Genomic DNA, 14,411 nt, shown 5'->3' with positions numbered 1-14,411 from the left:
CTTAGATTTGTACCTTTTATTCACCCCACCCTCAGCCCCATCTAGCCTGTAAACTCAGTGTTGGCAGGGAACATTTCCACCAACTCTGTTGTATCGTACGCCCCCAAGATCTTAGTTCAGTGCTCTACAATGGTAAGCTCTCAATAAATATGATTGATCAATTGATTGAGTGAGTGATTGAAATGAATAGTATGGAGTCGAGGCTGTTGGATTAATTCATTCATTCAGTCGTATTTATTGAGCACTTACTGTGTGCAGAGCACTGTACTAAGCGCTTGGGAAGTACAAGTTGGCAACATATAGAGATGGTCCCTATCCAACAATGGGCTCACAGTCTAGAAGGGGGAGACAGACAACAAAACAAAACATGTGGACAGGTGTCAAGTTGTCAGAACAAATAGAATTAAAGCTAAATGCACATCATTACCAAAATAAATAGAATAGTAAATATGTACTAAATCTGTACAAACATAAATACAGGTGCTGTGGGGAGGGAAAGGAGGTAGGGCGGGGGGGATGGGGAGGAGGAGAGGAAAAAGGGGGCTCAGTGTGGGAAGGCCTCCTGGAGGAGGTGAGCTTTCAGTAGGGCTTTGAAGGGAGGAAGAGAGCGAGCTTGGCGGATGGGCAGAGGGAGGGCATTCCAGGCCAGGGGGAGGATGTGGGCCGGAGGTCGACGGCGGGACAGGCGAGAACGAGGCACGGTGAGGAGGTGAGCGGCAGAGGAGCGGAGGGTGCGGGCTGGGCTGGAGAAGGAGAGAAGGGAGGTGAGGTAGGAGGGGGTGAGGTGATGGACAGCCTTGAAGCCCAGAGTGAGGAGTTTTTGCTTGATGCGTAGGTTGACAGGCAGCCACTGGAGATTTGGTAAGAAGGTCACTGGAGACTTTAGAGAAGATATTTTCAGTGGAGTGGACAGGACAGATGTCAGATCGGAGGGGAAGAGTTGGAAGAATCTTGAATGATTATAAATCACATATCTGTAATTTATTTTAATGCTTGTCTCCCCCTCTCAACGCCAGGCTCCTTATGGGCAGGGAATATGCCTACCAACTCTCTTGTGTTGTACTTAGTACAGTGTTCCACCTACAGTAAGTGCTCAAAAATGACCGCTGATTTACTGATTGAGGAAAGGAAAAGGAGGCAGTGGATGTAAACAATTCTTCAATGAATTTGAAAGGAATGAGAGGGGATGAACCGGAAGGTGCTGTGGGTCCAGGGGATTTTTTTGTAGGATGGGGCTTGGTGGGCATGTTTAAAAGCAGAGGGGATGGAGCCATTGGAGACTGAGCTGTTGGGGTCAGGAAGGGAAGGGGCAAGTGGTTTGATTAAGCTGTGAAAGGGCGAAGTCCTCACTATTCATTCAATTTTATTTATTGAGCACTTACTGTGTGCAGAGCACTGTACTAAGTGCTTGGGAAGTACAATTTACAACAACCTTAACGTTTCACTTCTTGAATACCATCCTACTCATTGCGCCCCGCTCCTGTCTCGTCCTTGTAGACCCCCTGCTGGGAACACCCTCCCCCCTTCATAGCCAACAGACCATCACTCTCCCCATCTTTAAAGCCCCTATTAAAATCACATCTCCAGAAAGCTTTCCCTGACTCATTTCTCATGATGATGATGATGGTATTTGTTAAGCGCTTACTATGTGCCAAGCACTGTTCTAAGCGTTGGGGTAGATACAAGGTCATCAGCTTGTCCCACGTGGGGCTCACAGTCTTAATCCCCATTTTACAGATGAGATAACTGAGGCACGGAGAAGTTCAGTGACTTGCACACAGCTGCTAAGTGGCGGAGTCGGGATTAGATCCCACGACCTCCGATTCCCAAGCCCGGGCTCTGTCCAGTAAGCCACGCTGCTTCTCTGAACCCGAAGCACCCGAAGTATTTACTCCTCACCCCAGCACCTATGTCACGAGTCCTTATCCTCTATATTGCTTCCCCTATCTGCAATTTATTTTGTCTGCCTCAGTCGCTAGACTGTAAGGTCCTTGGGGACAGGGTTGTGTCTGTTGCGTTGTGTCTCTCCCAAACACTTAAGTACAGTGTGCTAAACCTAGAAAGCACTCAACAAATACCTTTGATTGATTGATTGATTGCGAATGGGGATCTTATTGTCGTCTACATTGGGTCTATTCCAGGTGTTTGGGTGTTGTGCTTTTCATTTCCTCTCCTCCCTTACCAACAATAATAATAATAATTATTATACTTATTAATTGCTTACTATGTACCGAGCACTGTGCTAAGTACTGGGGTGGATACAGGATAATCAGGTTGGATGTAGTTCCTGTCCCACACCGGCTCCTCTTTCATTCCCTTTCCGTCAGTCTTAAACAATACCTCTCTCCCACTATGCTTCAACCATCATCAATCGTATTTATTGAGCGCTTACTATGTGCAGAGCACTGTACTAAGCGCTTGGGAAGTACAAATTGGCAACACATAGAGACAGTTCAATCCCACCTCCCTCCTCCCCTTAGCTCCCTCGTTCCTTATTTTGCCTGACTTCTGTATATTCCAGCTATACTTGTACCTTATCCCCACTTAAATTACAATTTATCCCATCTCCCCAAACCAGGCTTCGAAAAAATGTGTTCCCTCACTTGAGTTTGAAGGTTATAAAAAAGAAGTTTTTACTTCCAGGTCTGGCTTTTTTTACCTCTATCCATCAAGCTCAGTTTCTTACTCAAGAGATAAACAGAATGCCGGTCGGTGATATATAACAAGCTTATTATATTGAGCGGCTACTGAGTTTCCAAGAAATTTAAGCGCAGAGGCACCATCCTTGTAGAGAAAACATCATGATTTACCGTCAAATCCATGCTACCTCAGTTCTGCTTCATTTTCTCCACTCGATCTGTTTGCAACATTAGATGGCAGTAGCATCTCACAGTTGAGATCTTTATGAGTTCAACTTTCAACTTTTAGACTTTCAGCTTTTAGACTTTCAACCCACAATCTGCCCATCCTGCCCACAGTCCCTGTCCCTTGAATCCGGCCCTCACCCCCTTCCATGACTCCGTTCTCCAGACCCAGTATTCCCACCCCAAACCATCACAAACCTCCTGGACTCTGGCAGCCCTCCCATCCCAAGATAAGTGGGCACAACTCTTACTCTGATATCTCTCCCCCATTGATTCACACACCCACAACCCCTGCTGATTTTTCCACCTCAACTCTCTCCCAAAGCCCCAATCCCCTGCCACCTCCCTCCCTAATTCCTGATGACATTTGCCAAACCATTTTCTTGGTCAGATCAAAGCTATCAGTAATGAAATTCCCAGTTTCCCTGTCATTTACTACACTCTACTGCTGCTGCTTCTTTCTTTCCCTTATTCCCAGCTGTTTCTCAAGAGGGGTCCTGAGTTTCGTTTTGTTTTTCGTTTCTATGGTATTTGTTAAGCGCTTATGCTCTGTTGATTGATTGTGAATGGGGATCTTATTGTCGTCTACATTGGGTCTATTCCAGGTGTTTGGGTGTTGTGCTTTTCATTTCCTCTCCTCCCTTATCAATAATAATAATACTTATTAATCGCTTACTATGTACCAAGCACTGTGCTAAATACTGGGGTGAATACAGGATAATCAGGTTGGATGTAGTTCCTGTCCCACACGGGCTCTTTCCATGAGGCCACATTGCTTCCCTGTTGCATACTCTGTAATCCTCCCCCTACTATAACCCCTAAACTCTATTCCCTGTTACATCCTAAAATTGCATTCTCCTACTCCTTTTTTTTTTTTTGAGAAGCCGCGTGGCTTATTGGAAAGGTCCCAGGCTTGGGAGTCAGAGGTCGTGGGTTCTAATCCCGGCTCCGCCACTTGTCAGCCGTGTGACTTTGGGCAAGTCACGGAACTTCTCGATGCCTCCGTTACCTCATCTGTAAAATGAGGATTAAGACAAGTCCGAGTGGGACGACCTGATAACCATGTATCTACCCCAGTGCTTAGAACAGTATTTGGCACATAGTAAGCGCTTAATCAATCAATCAATCAATCATATTTATTGAGCGCTTACTATGTGCAGAGCACTGTACTAAGCGCTTGGGAAGTACAAATTGGCAACACATAGAGACAGTCCCTACCCAACAGTGGGCTCACAGTCTAAAAGGGGGAGACAGAGAACAGAACCAAACATACCAACAAAATAAAATAAATAGGATAGAAATGTACAAGTAAGATAAATAAATAAATAAATAAATAGAGTAATAAATATGTGAATAATTATTATTATTCACATTATTATTCACATGTAAATATGTAAATAATAATAATTATTATTATTGTATTTGTTAAGCACTCACTATGTACCAGGCACTTTGCTAAGTGCTAGGGTAGTTACAAGGTAATCAGGTTGGATATAGTCTGTATCCTACACTGCCTCACTGCCATTTTCAGTCACTCGCTCTCCAATGGTTCCTTCCCTTCTGTCTTCAAACCCAATCAACTCAACTCCATTCTAAAAAATCCATCTGTAGATCCTGCAACCCCCTCCAACTACCACCCCATCTCCTTGCTGTCATTCCTATCCAGATTCCTAAATCAGGGCGTACTCACCCGCTGCCTTAATTTCCTCTCCATCAACGCTCTCCCCAACCCACTGCAGGCTGGCTACCACTTGCCAGTACGACTCGGCTCTCTAAGTTCAGCAATCACCTTCGAGAAGCAGTGTGGCCTAGTGGATAGAGCACGAGCCTGGGGAGTCAGCAGGACGTGGGTTCTTATCCCGGCACTGCCGCTTACCTGCTGTGTGACCCTGGGCAAGTCATTTAACTTCTCTTTGCCTCGGTTCCGTAAAATGAGGACTAAGACTGTAAGCCCCTTGTGGGACAGGGACTGGGAAGCGATCATTCAGTCGTATTTATTGAGCTCTTACTCTGTGCAAAGCACTGTACTAAGCCCTTGGAAGTAGCGTGGTCTAGGTGGATAGAGCACAGGCCTGGGATTCAGAAGGACCTGGGTCCTAGCTCCACCACTTGTCTGCTGTGTGATTTGGGGCAAGTCACTTAACTTCTCTGGGCCTCAGCTGTAAAATGGCAATTAAGACTGTGAGCCCCATGTGGGACACAGACTATGTCCAACCTGATTACCTTGTATCTACCCCAACACTTAATACAGTAACTGGCACATAGCAAGCACCTAATAATAATAATAATGGCATTTGTTAAGCGCTTACTATGTGCAAAGCACTGTTCTAAGTGCTGGGGAGGACACAAGGTGATCAGGTTGTCCCACAGGGGGGCTCACAGTCTTCATCCCCATTTTACAGATGAGGCAACTGAGGCACAGAGAAGTGAAGTGACTTGCCCAAAGTCATGCAGCTGACCAGCAGCGGAGCCGAGATTGGAACCCATGACCTCTGACTCCCATGCCCGGGCTCTTTCCACTGAGCCACACTGCTTCCCTACAAATGCCATTTTTTAAAAAATGATCTCCTTATGGCAAAGTCCAGAGAGTGTTATGCTCCATCTTGATTCTCCTTGGTCTCTCATCTGCTTTTGACATCCTTGACCAGTCCTACCTCCTTGAAACACTATGAGCCTCAGTCACGTTGACACACTACTAACCTGATCTTCCAGTCCCTGTGCGTGTCCCCGCAAGGCTTTGATCTGATTTTCCGAGTCCTCCACTCATACTCTTGAGACTTTCATTCACTGATGGCTTCAAGGTACTACTACTACATGGATGACTCCCAAATTAGTGTGTTTAGTGTCTCTCTCTCTCTCTCTCACACACACACACACTCACACTCTCTCACACACACACACATCTCAGCAGCCCTACAATCCTGCATTTCCTCTTGCCTCCTGGATATCTCCTCTTAGAATGCTCCCCAATACCCCAAACCCAGTATGCCTAAAACCCAGCATCTCATTTCTCCTCCTAAACTTAATCTTCCTTGTAACTTTCCCACCTAATTATAATTGTGGTATTGGTTGAGCGCTCACTATGTACCAGGCACTGTACTAAGCGCTGGGGCGGTTACAAGCAAATCAGGTTGGACACCGTCCCTGTCCCGCTTGGGACTCACAGTCTTAATCCCCATTTTACAGATGAAGTAACTGAGGCATAGAGAAGTGAAGTGACCTGCCCAAGGCCACACAGCAGACAAGTGGCGGAGCCGGGATTAGAACCCGTGCTGCCTCGGCCTGTGCTCTGTCCACTATGCCATGCTGGCCTTACTTGGTAACACCCCCGTCTTCACTATATTTCAACTTTCCCATTCAGTCTCCTGCCAAATCGTACCAGTTCTTTCTAAAGAGCATATCGCAGACCCACCCCTTCATCCCTACCCAGACTGCTAATACCATGGTTATAATAATAATAATAATAATGATGGCATTTGTTGATAAAAATAATAATAATGATGGCATTTGTTAAGCGCTTACTATGTGCAAAGCAGCGTGGCTCAGTGGAAAGAGCCCGGGCTTGGGAGTCAGAGGTCATGGGTTCAAATCCCAACTCTGCCACAGGTCTGCTGTGTGACCTTGAGCAAGTCACTTCACTTCTCTGAGCCTCAGTGACCTCATCTGTAAAATGGGGATTAAGACTGTGAGCCCCACATGGGACAACCTGATCACCTTGTAACCCCCGCCCCCAGCACTTAGAACAGTGCTCTGCACATAGTAAGCGCTTAACAAATGCCATCATTATTATTATTATTATTCTGCACTTACTATGTGCAAAGCACTGTTCTAAGCGTGGGGGCGGGGGATACAAAGTGATCAGGTTGTCCCACATGGGGCTCACAGTCTTCATCCCCATTTTACAGATGAGGGAACTGACGCTTGGAGAATTTAAGTGACTTGCCCAAGGTCACACAGCAGACATGTGGCGGAGCCGGGATTAGAACCCATGACCTCTGACTCCCGAGCGCGGGCTCTTTCCACTGGGCCACGCTGCTTCTCTATATATTATAGGTTATATATGGGTTATAGTGCAGCCTGAATGTTGCATCATTCTCCCTGGTCCTCCTTCCTCCAGCCTCTTCACCTTTGAATTTATACTACATGCTGCTTCATGATTCACATTCTTGAAATGCCACTGGGCCACATTTCTCTTCGCAAAACTCTCCCTGTATCTCTCCCCATTAAAAAAAAAAAAAATCTTCACAAACAGCTTTAAAGCTTCCCTCCATTTCCCAGCTATTTCCCAGCTCATTATCTTCATTCCTCCCAAGCCAACCTTCCAGCTGTTCTGCACTCCAGGCTCTCCCGCCTCCAAGCCCTCACTCATACCGGTTTCCCCAACTTGAAACTCTCCCTCTCCCCAAATCCAACAGACTACAGTTTTTGTCTCGCATTTGAAGCCCCCCAAAGATCCCATCTCCTCCAACAAGCCATTGCCGATTAATTTTGCAATATCCTAAGCCGTATAAAGCTATCGGTCAGTTCTAGCCCTTATGAACTTGTATAGATTTAAGGCTAAAAGTGGGTAAAAAATAAGTTCGTATGTGGTAGAATAGAATATATATTCTGTTTATTCATTTGTACAATGATTTATTTTGACTCTTCCTATGAATAGTTTACATTTAAGTGCTTAGTACAGTGCTCTGCACACAGTAAGCGCTCAATAAATACGATTGATTGATTTGTCTCTCCCATTAAAATGTAAGCTCCTGGCCGGCAGGCAACATTCCAGTTCTTTATTTTGTATTTCCCAAGCCCCTAATAAAGGAACTCAACAAAAGCTACTACTACTTCATACCGATAACACCATATCACTACCACCCCCAAAGCAAAGATTTTTGTTGAAAGTAGTGTGTTTTCGCTTTGTTTTCTTAACCTCTTGCATTTAGAACCCAGACTTTTCCCAGTGGACTTCTACAAGAGTTCTTTTAGATGCTATCAAGGGAGTGCTGTCTTTGTTGAATGAACATGTCTTTCTCAGAAAAATTTTCTCAGAACAACTTCCACGGGGTTTATTTTCATTTCAAATAATCTAAGCTGGTAGGTTCTCTGTGTGTTTTTCTCACCAATTGGTTTCCTTTCCAGGGAATCCTGTGTCAGCCGTTGTCACCTGCAATCTCTTTGTCGTCCCGGCCCTGAGGAAGATGCAGGGCATTCTGGACCCACGACCCACTATTATCAAAGCCAGGGTAAGGAAAGTTTGATCTCGCGATCCCATTGACCCCAGCAGATAGTTTCGAGAATCAGTAAAATATTCATCAGGACTATTCCAGGAAAATGTCACCTCTATGGCTAACTAAAATCACTTGAAATTGAATTGTACTCCCTTTTCTCCACCACCACGCTTTGAAGCAGACATTTCCCCCATTTTAAAGAAATACTTCACCATGTAGACAGCAGCTTCAAAGACCCAGAAAAGAGTGAGTGGCCATCTGCAAAATCTGTATTAGATAATGCCTATGAGGTATTTTTGGGCTCCCAACACAGCGAGAGGATCATTTTTCTGGAGGTTCTGAGGGTTGTTGGTTTTTTTAATGGTATTTGTGAAGCACTTATTATGCGCCAGGCACTGTTTTACACCAAGAGGGAAAAGGATCCAAATGATGAAAGGCCCAGGATTGGGTCTTTGGCCCAGGAGAGGGACCTGAATGGGTGGGAATTGGCTTTTTTTTCCTTTTTATGGTATTTTCTAAGCAGTTACTACGACTCAGACACTGTTCTAAGCGCTGGGGTAGATACAAGCTGATCAGGTTGGACACCGTCCCTGCCGCACATGGAGCTCACAGTCTACAGATGAGGTAACAGAGGCACAGAGAAGTTAAGTGATTTGCCCAAGGTCCCACAGCAGACAAGTGGCGGATCTGGGATTAGAACCCGGGTCCTCTGACTCTCGGGCCCACGCCGTGCTGCTTCCCGAAGCCAGTGATGGAGAAGCTGTGGTTCACCCTTCGAAATTGAAAATTGAAATTGAAAATTGAAAGATCTTTGTTCTTGACCCTTCTGGACCCTTGCTATTTTAGAGATTAGATTCGACGGGGTAGGGACTGTCTCTATATGTTACCAACTAGTGCTTCCCAAGCGCTTAGTACAGTGCTCTACACACAGTAAGCGCTCAATAAATATGATTGATGATGATGACGGGCTGATTTCTAGCCAGTTGGGAGCAGAGTTGCCAATTGCCGTGAATGATTTTAACAGACGGTATGGAAAAGAAGACTGACTTTCAAACTTCTTCATTGACATAGACATTGACATTATATAAGATGGTAATTGGAATCATTTTGGGCCATAGCTAGGCGATGCCGGGTGCCTAGTAAATGGGGTACACCCAGGCGCGGGGAAGGGAGGGGTTTTGGCGACATTTAGACGTTGTCTACCCCTCAAGGTTGGGGGGAGGTGACGGGGAGGTGGGAGAGATCGAGGACAAATCATCTTGCCCAGGTTCGGCCTCTGAGGCAGGTGAATTGTGCCCTTCCTGCCCAGGTAGAGGAAGGAGCATTATGGCTTTGAGCTCCAGTCCTGCTGGGCCTAAGTAGGAGAAAGTACAAGTACTCCTGACCTCACTGGCCACTGCTAATTTCCCACTGCTCCATCCCCGGCACTTTCAGAAAACGGAATCGTTGGCTTTCCGCTACTGCCCCGGCAACTGCAGCCGGGCCTGGGAAAGGCAGAGGCCCAGGGAAATCTCGTCACATCTCCCAACCCCCTTGCTATGGCGCCCGCCCTAGTGAGAGGCTTCCAAATCTTTGTACCGGCTTTACCGACGCAGCCAGTTTCAGATCGTTGCTGTGGGCCGCCCTTCCGTCGAGGAGGGTTGGGGAACCTCGTTGGTGGTCTGGGTTTGTGCCCTGTTCTTTGTTATTTTCAGTAGTTCGGACTGTTTGGTTGCATTCCAATTTGGAAAGAAAGAAAAAACAAAAGCGAGGCTGGAGACATGAGACCAGGTTTATTGTTTTCCCATTTTGTCAAGCCAGTGGGAAACTTTTCTTAGTGGAATGAGGGCGAGACTGGATTTCCCCAGACCTCCGGGAAACCCTAGGGAGACCATTCATTAGAGCCTCACTTTTAACCCCTCCCTGAGCTCTTCCCTGACTGGCTTTGTGGATCTTCCCTTTCAGACAGAGGGGGCTGATTGGAGCTGCAGTCAGTGCTCGCAGACACTCAGTGTCTCATCTTCATAGTGCTGTAGTAAGTGAGAAGCAGCGTGGCTTAGTGGGAAGAGCCCAGGTTTGGGAGTCAGAGGTCGTGGGTTTTAATCCCGGCTCCACCACTTGTGAAGTGGGTGACTTTGGGCAAGTCAGTTCACAGCTCTGTGCCTCAGTTACCTCATCTGTAAAATGGGGATTAAGACTGTGAGCCCCATGTGGGACTGTGAGCCCACTGTTGGGTAGGGACCGTCTCTATATGTTGCCAACTTGTACTTCCCAAGCGCTTAGTAAAGTGCTCTGCACACAGTAAGCGCTCAGTAAATACGATTGAATGAATGTGGGACCACCTGATTACCTTTTATCTACCCCGGCGCTTAGAACAGTGCTAGGCACGTAGTAAGCACTCAACAAATATCATCATTATTATAGTGCTCCCCAAATCCTGTTAGTGTAGTGCAGACATCAGGCTGTTTCGGGCGAGGTGACTGCAGTGACTCAATCAATTTTACTGAGTACTTCCTGTGTGCAGAACACTGTACTAAGCACTTGGGAGAGGTACAGTACATTAGGGCATCATTATTTTTATCATCATCATCATCAATCCTCCCGCCACCTGGATGTCCGCCCGCCACCTAAAGCTCAACATGTCGAAGACTGAGCTCCTTGTCTTCCCTCCCAAACCTTGTCCTCTCCCTGACTTTCCCATCTCTGTTGACGGCACTACCATCCTTCCCGTCTCACGAGCCCGCAAACTTGGTGTCATCCTCGACTCCGCTCTCTCATTCACCCCTCACATCCAAGCCGTCACCAAAACCTGCCGGTCTCAGCTCCGCAACATTGCCAAGATCCGCCCTTTCCTCTCCATCCCAACCGCTACCCTGCTCATTCAAGCTCTCATCCTATCCCGTCTGGACTACTGCACTAGCCTTCTCTCTGATCTCCCATCCTCGTGTCTCTCTCCACTTCAATCCATACTTCATGCTGCTGCCCGGATTATCTTTGTCCAGAAACGCTCTGGACATATTACTCCCCTCCTCAAAAACCCCCAATGGCTACCGATCAATCTGCGCATCAGGCAGAAACTCCTCACCCTGGGCTTCAAGGCTGTCCATCACCTCGCCCCCTCCTACCTCACCTCCCTTCTCTCCTTCTACTGCCCAGCCCGCACCCTCCGCTCCTCCACCGCTAATCTCCTCACTGTACCTCGCTCTCACCTGTCCCGCCATCGACCCCCGGCCCACGTCATCCCCCGGGCCTGGAATGCCCTCCCTCTGCCCATCCGCCAAGCTAGCTCTCTTCCTCCCTTCAAGGCCCTGCTGAGAGCTCACCTCCTCCAGGAGGCCTTCCCAGACTGAGCCCCTTCTTTCCTCTCCCCCTCGTCCCCCTCTCCATCCCCCCGTCTTACCTCCTTCCCTTCCCCACAGCACCTGTATATATGTATATATGGTTGTACATATTTATTACTCTATTTATTTATTTATTTATTTATTTTGCCTGTACATTTCTATCCTACTTATTTTATTTTGTTGGTATGTTTGGTTCTGTTCTCTGTCTCCCCCTTTTAGACTGTGAGCCCACTGTTGGGTAGGGACTGTCTCTATGTGATGCCAATTTGTACTTCCCAAGCGCTTAGTACAGTGCTCTGCACATAGTAAGCGCTCAATAAATACGATTGATTGATTGATTGATTGATTTAGGCTCACAGTCTAAAATATCATTATTGTTTTTGTTGTTGTGTTTGTTAAGGGCCTACTGTGTGTCGAGCACCATTCCGAGAGCTGGAATAGATACAAGTTAATCTCCTCCAAGGGGCCTTCCCGGACTAAGTCCCACTTTCCACTTTTCCCGCTCCCTTCTGCATCACCCTGACTTGCTCCCCGACGACTTGCTAAGCCGACGTTGTCCTGAGGAGCCTCGTGGCAGGGCCTAGAGTCGGGCAGCCTGGCCTGCTGAGTTCAGTGTGCTGCCAGATCACAGACAGATTTATTTATTATTTATTTATTTATTTGTTTATTTATTTATTTATTTATTTATTTATTTTACTTGTACATATCTATCCTATTCATTTTATTTTGTTAGTATGGTTTTGTTCTCTGTCTCCCCCTTTTAGACTGTGAGCCCGCTGTTGGGTAGGGACTGTCTCCATATGTTGCCAATTTGTACTTCCCAAGCGCTTAGTACAGTACTGTGCACATAGTAAGCGCTCAATAAATACGATTGATGATGATGATTCCCAGTCAAAACCCACATCTGCACACTTTGAACAAAGCAATCAATCAGTCATATTTCTTGAGCGCTTACTGTGTGCAGAGCACTGTACTAAGCGCTTGGGAAGTGCAAGTTGGTGACAAATGGCTTTCAGCCCTTCCCCAAAGTATCAAAATAAAATGACCAGTTTGCCAACCCCTCCTTAGACAAAAGAGCACGTGTTTTGGGAGTCAGAGGACATGGGTTCTAATCCCGGCTCCGCCACATGTCGGCTGTGTGACCTTGGGCAAGCCAGCTAACTTTTCTGCGGCTCAGTTACCTCTTCTGTAAAATGGACGTTAAGACTGTGAGTCCCATGTGGGAGAACCTGATTACCTCAGCGTGGCTCAGTGGAAAGAGCCCGGGCTTTGGAGTCAGAGGTCATGGGTTTGAATCCCGGCTCCGCCACTTAGCTGTGGGACCTTGGGCAAGCCACTTAACTTCCCTGTGCCTCAGTTATCATCAATCGTATTTCCCAGTTATATAATCGTATTTATCAATCGTATTTACCAGTTACCTCCTCTGTAAAATGGGATGAAGACTGTGAGCCCCACGTGGGACAACCTGATCGCCTTGTATCCCCCCAGCGCTTAGAACGTGCTTTGCACATAGTAAGCGCTTAATAAATGCCATTGTTATTATTATTATTACATCAGTGCTCAGAACAGTGCTTGGCACACAGTAAGTGCTTAATAAATATTATTATTATTAATTATCTGTCCCCAGAAAAAGCACTGCCTCCCCCAGTGCTCAGTACAGTGCCTGGCACATAGTAAAGCACTTAGCAAATACCGCAATTATCATCATTATTATTAGTGCTCTCATAAAACGTGGGCGGTTCTTATTTGCCGTGACACTGGAGTAATCTTGTGTTGAGCTTTGTTGACCATAATTGTAAAAGCGTCCTCATAGACACCTGCTTACTCACACAGAATTCCTTCAGTTTATCGGATGAGGAGGCAGGCTGTGAGAGTCGAAGGGCAGGAACGGAAAGCCGGCAGTAGGCTCCCGCTTCAGGCCAGATTAGTCACTCTCCGACGTAACGTGGGCGTCGTGATTCTGCTAGATTAAAGGCCAAACGCTCCCTTTGTCGTTTTCTACTCCGGTGCAGGGAGTCATCCAGAAAAATCCCTTCACGATGCCAAAGAGCTAGTTAATCCAGATTTTCTACGGCTCTCGAAACAGGTCTGTCGACCGGTTCTCCCGTTTAATATCTTCCAGGAGCAGAGCACTTGAGAGGGGATAGGGATTCTCTAGGTTTTTAGATAATTTTTCTCATTAGCCCAGGCGTTGACTGGGCCTCGAGTCCAAATCACCAGTCGGGGTTTCCGTTCCTCGGGGTCTGAGATAGTAAGCACTGGCTGCTTCAGTTCCATCACATCGTGTTAGGACTTCCTAACTGTGTTCCTAAAGGAAAGAGAGGAGTTTCTAAAAGTGGCTTCCATTTCCATTTAACTGTCTCTGAGTAAGCAGGGAAGTAAGACTCTCGGTGGGATGGGCTGCATTACTAGGAGGATTTTGAACTCATTTATGGAGAGGGTGTGAGGATGAGAGATGACAAATGGAATGACGTGAGCAGAAATTCCTTCTTATAGATTTTGGCCCAAATGCCATTATTAAATTGTGGTCTTTTCTGGCACTGCCCAATTCCAACTGCTGAGTGGAGTGAAGTGGAGAGAGGGCAGGAGGACAGTCTCTGTGCAGAGTAAGGGCTGAATTAATTGGACTGATTGATCGATCAAGAGGGAAGGGAGACATTAGAGAAGCAGCATGGCCTAGTAGCAAGAGCACGGTCATGGGTTCTAATCCAGTTTTGCCACTTGTCTGCTGTGTGACCTTGGGCAAGTCTCGTAACTTCCCTGTGCCTCAATGACCTCATCTGTAAAATGGGGATTGAGACCGTGAGCCCCATGTGGGACAATCTGCTTACCTTGTATTTACCCCAGCGCTTAGAACAGTGCTTGTCAAATACCATAATTACTATTATTATCATCATTAATTCACTCATTCAATCGGGATTCACTCATTCAATCGTAAATTACATATTTACTATTCTGTTTATTTTATTTTGTCAATTTGTTTTGTCGTCTGTCCTCCCCTTCTAGACTGT

At 46.5% G+C, this 14,411-nt stretch overlaps 1 protein-coding gene across 5 annotated transcripts in view; it reads left to right on the top strand.

Moving 5' to 3' along the window:
• Window positions 1-14,411, top strand: part of GPHN (gephyrin) — a 720,134-nt gene that overhangs the window by 702,172 nt on the left and 3,551 nt on the right. For all 5 annotated transcript variants that reach the window (XM_038765627.1, XM_038765623.1, XM_038765626.1 and 2 more), the window contains one exon: window positions 7,992-8,095. In XM_038765627.1, the coding sequence (XP_038621555.1) occupies window positions 7,992-8,095 (104 nt within the window). The remainder of the gene's footprint in view (window positions 1-7,991; window positions 8,096-14,411) is intronic.

This window comes from Tachyglossus aculeatus, chromosome 23 (genome assembly GCF_015852505.1).
Source record: "Tachyglossus aculeatus isolate mTacAcu1 chromosome 23, mTacAcu1.pri, whole genome shotgun sequence".
Taxonomy (NCBI): Eukaryota; Metazoa; Chordata; class Mammalia; order Monotremata; family Tachyglossidae; genus Tachyglossus; species Tachyglossus aculeatus.
The sequence above is the reverse complement of the archived record's forward strand: the minus strand, read 5'-3'. Positions and strand labels throughout refer to the sequence as shown.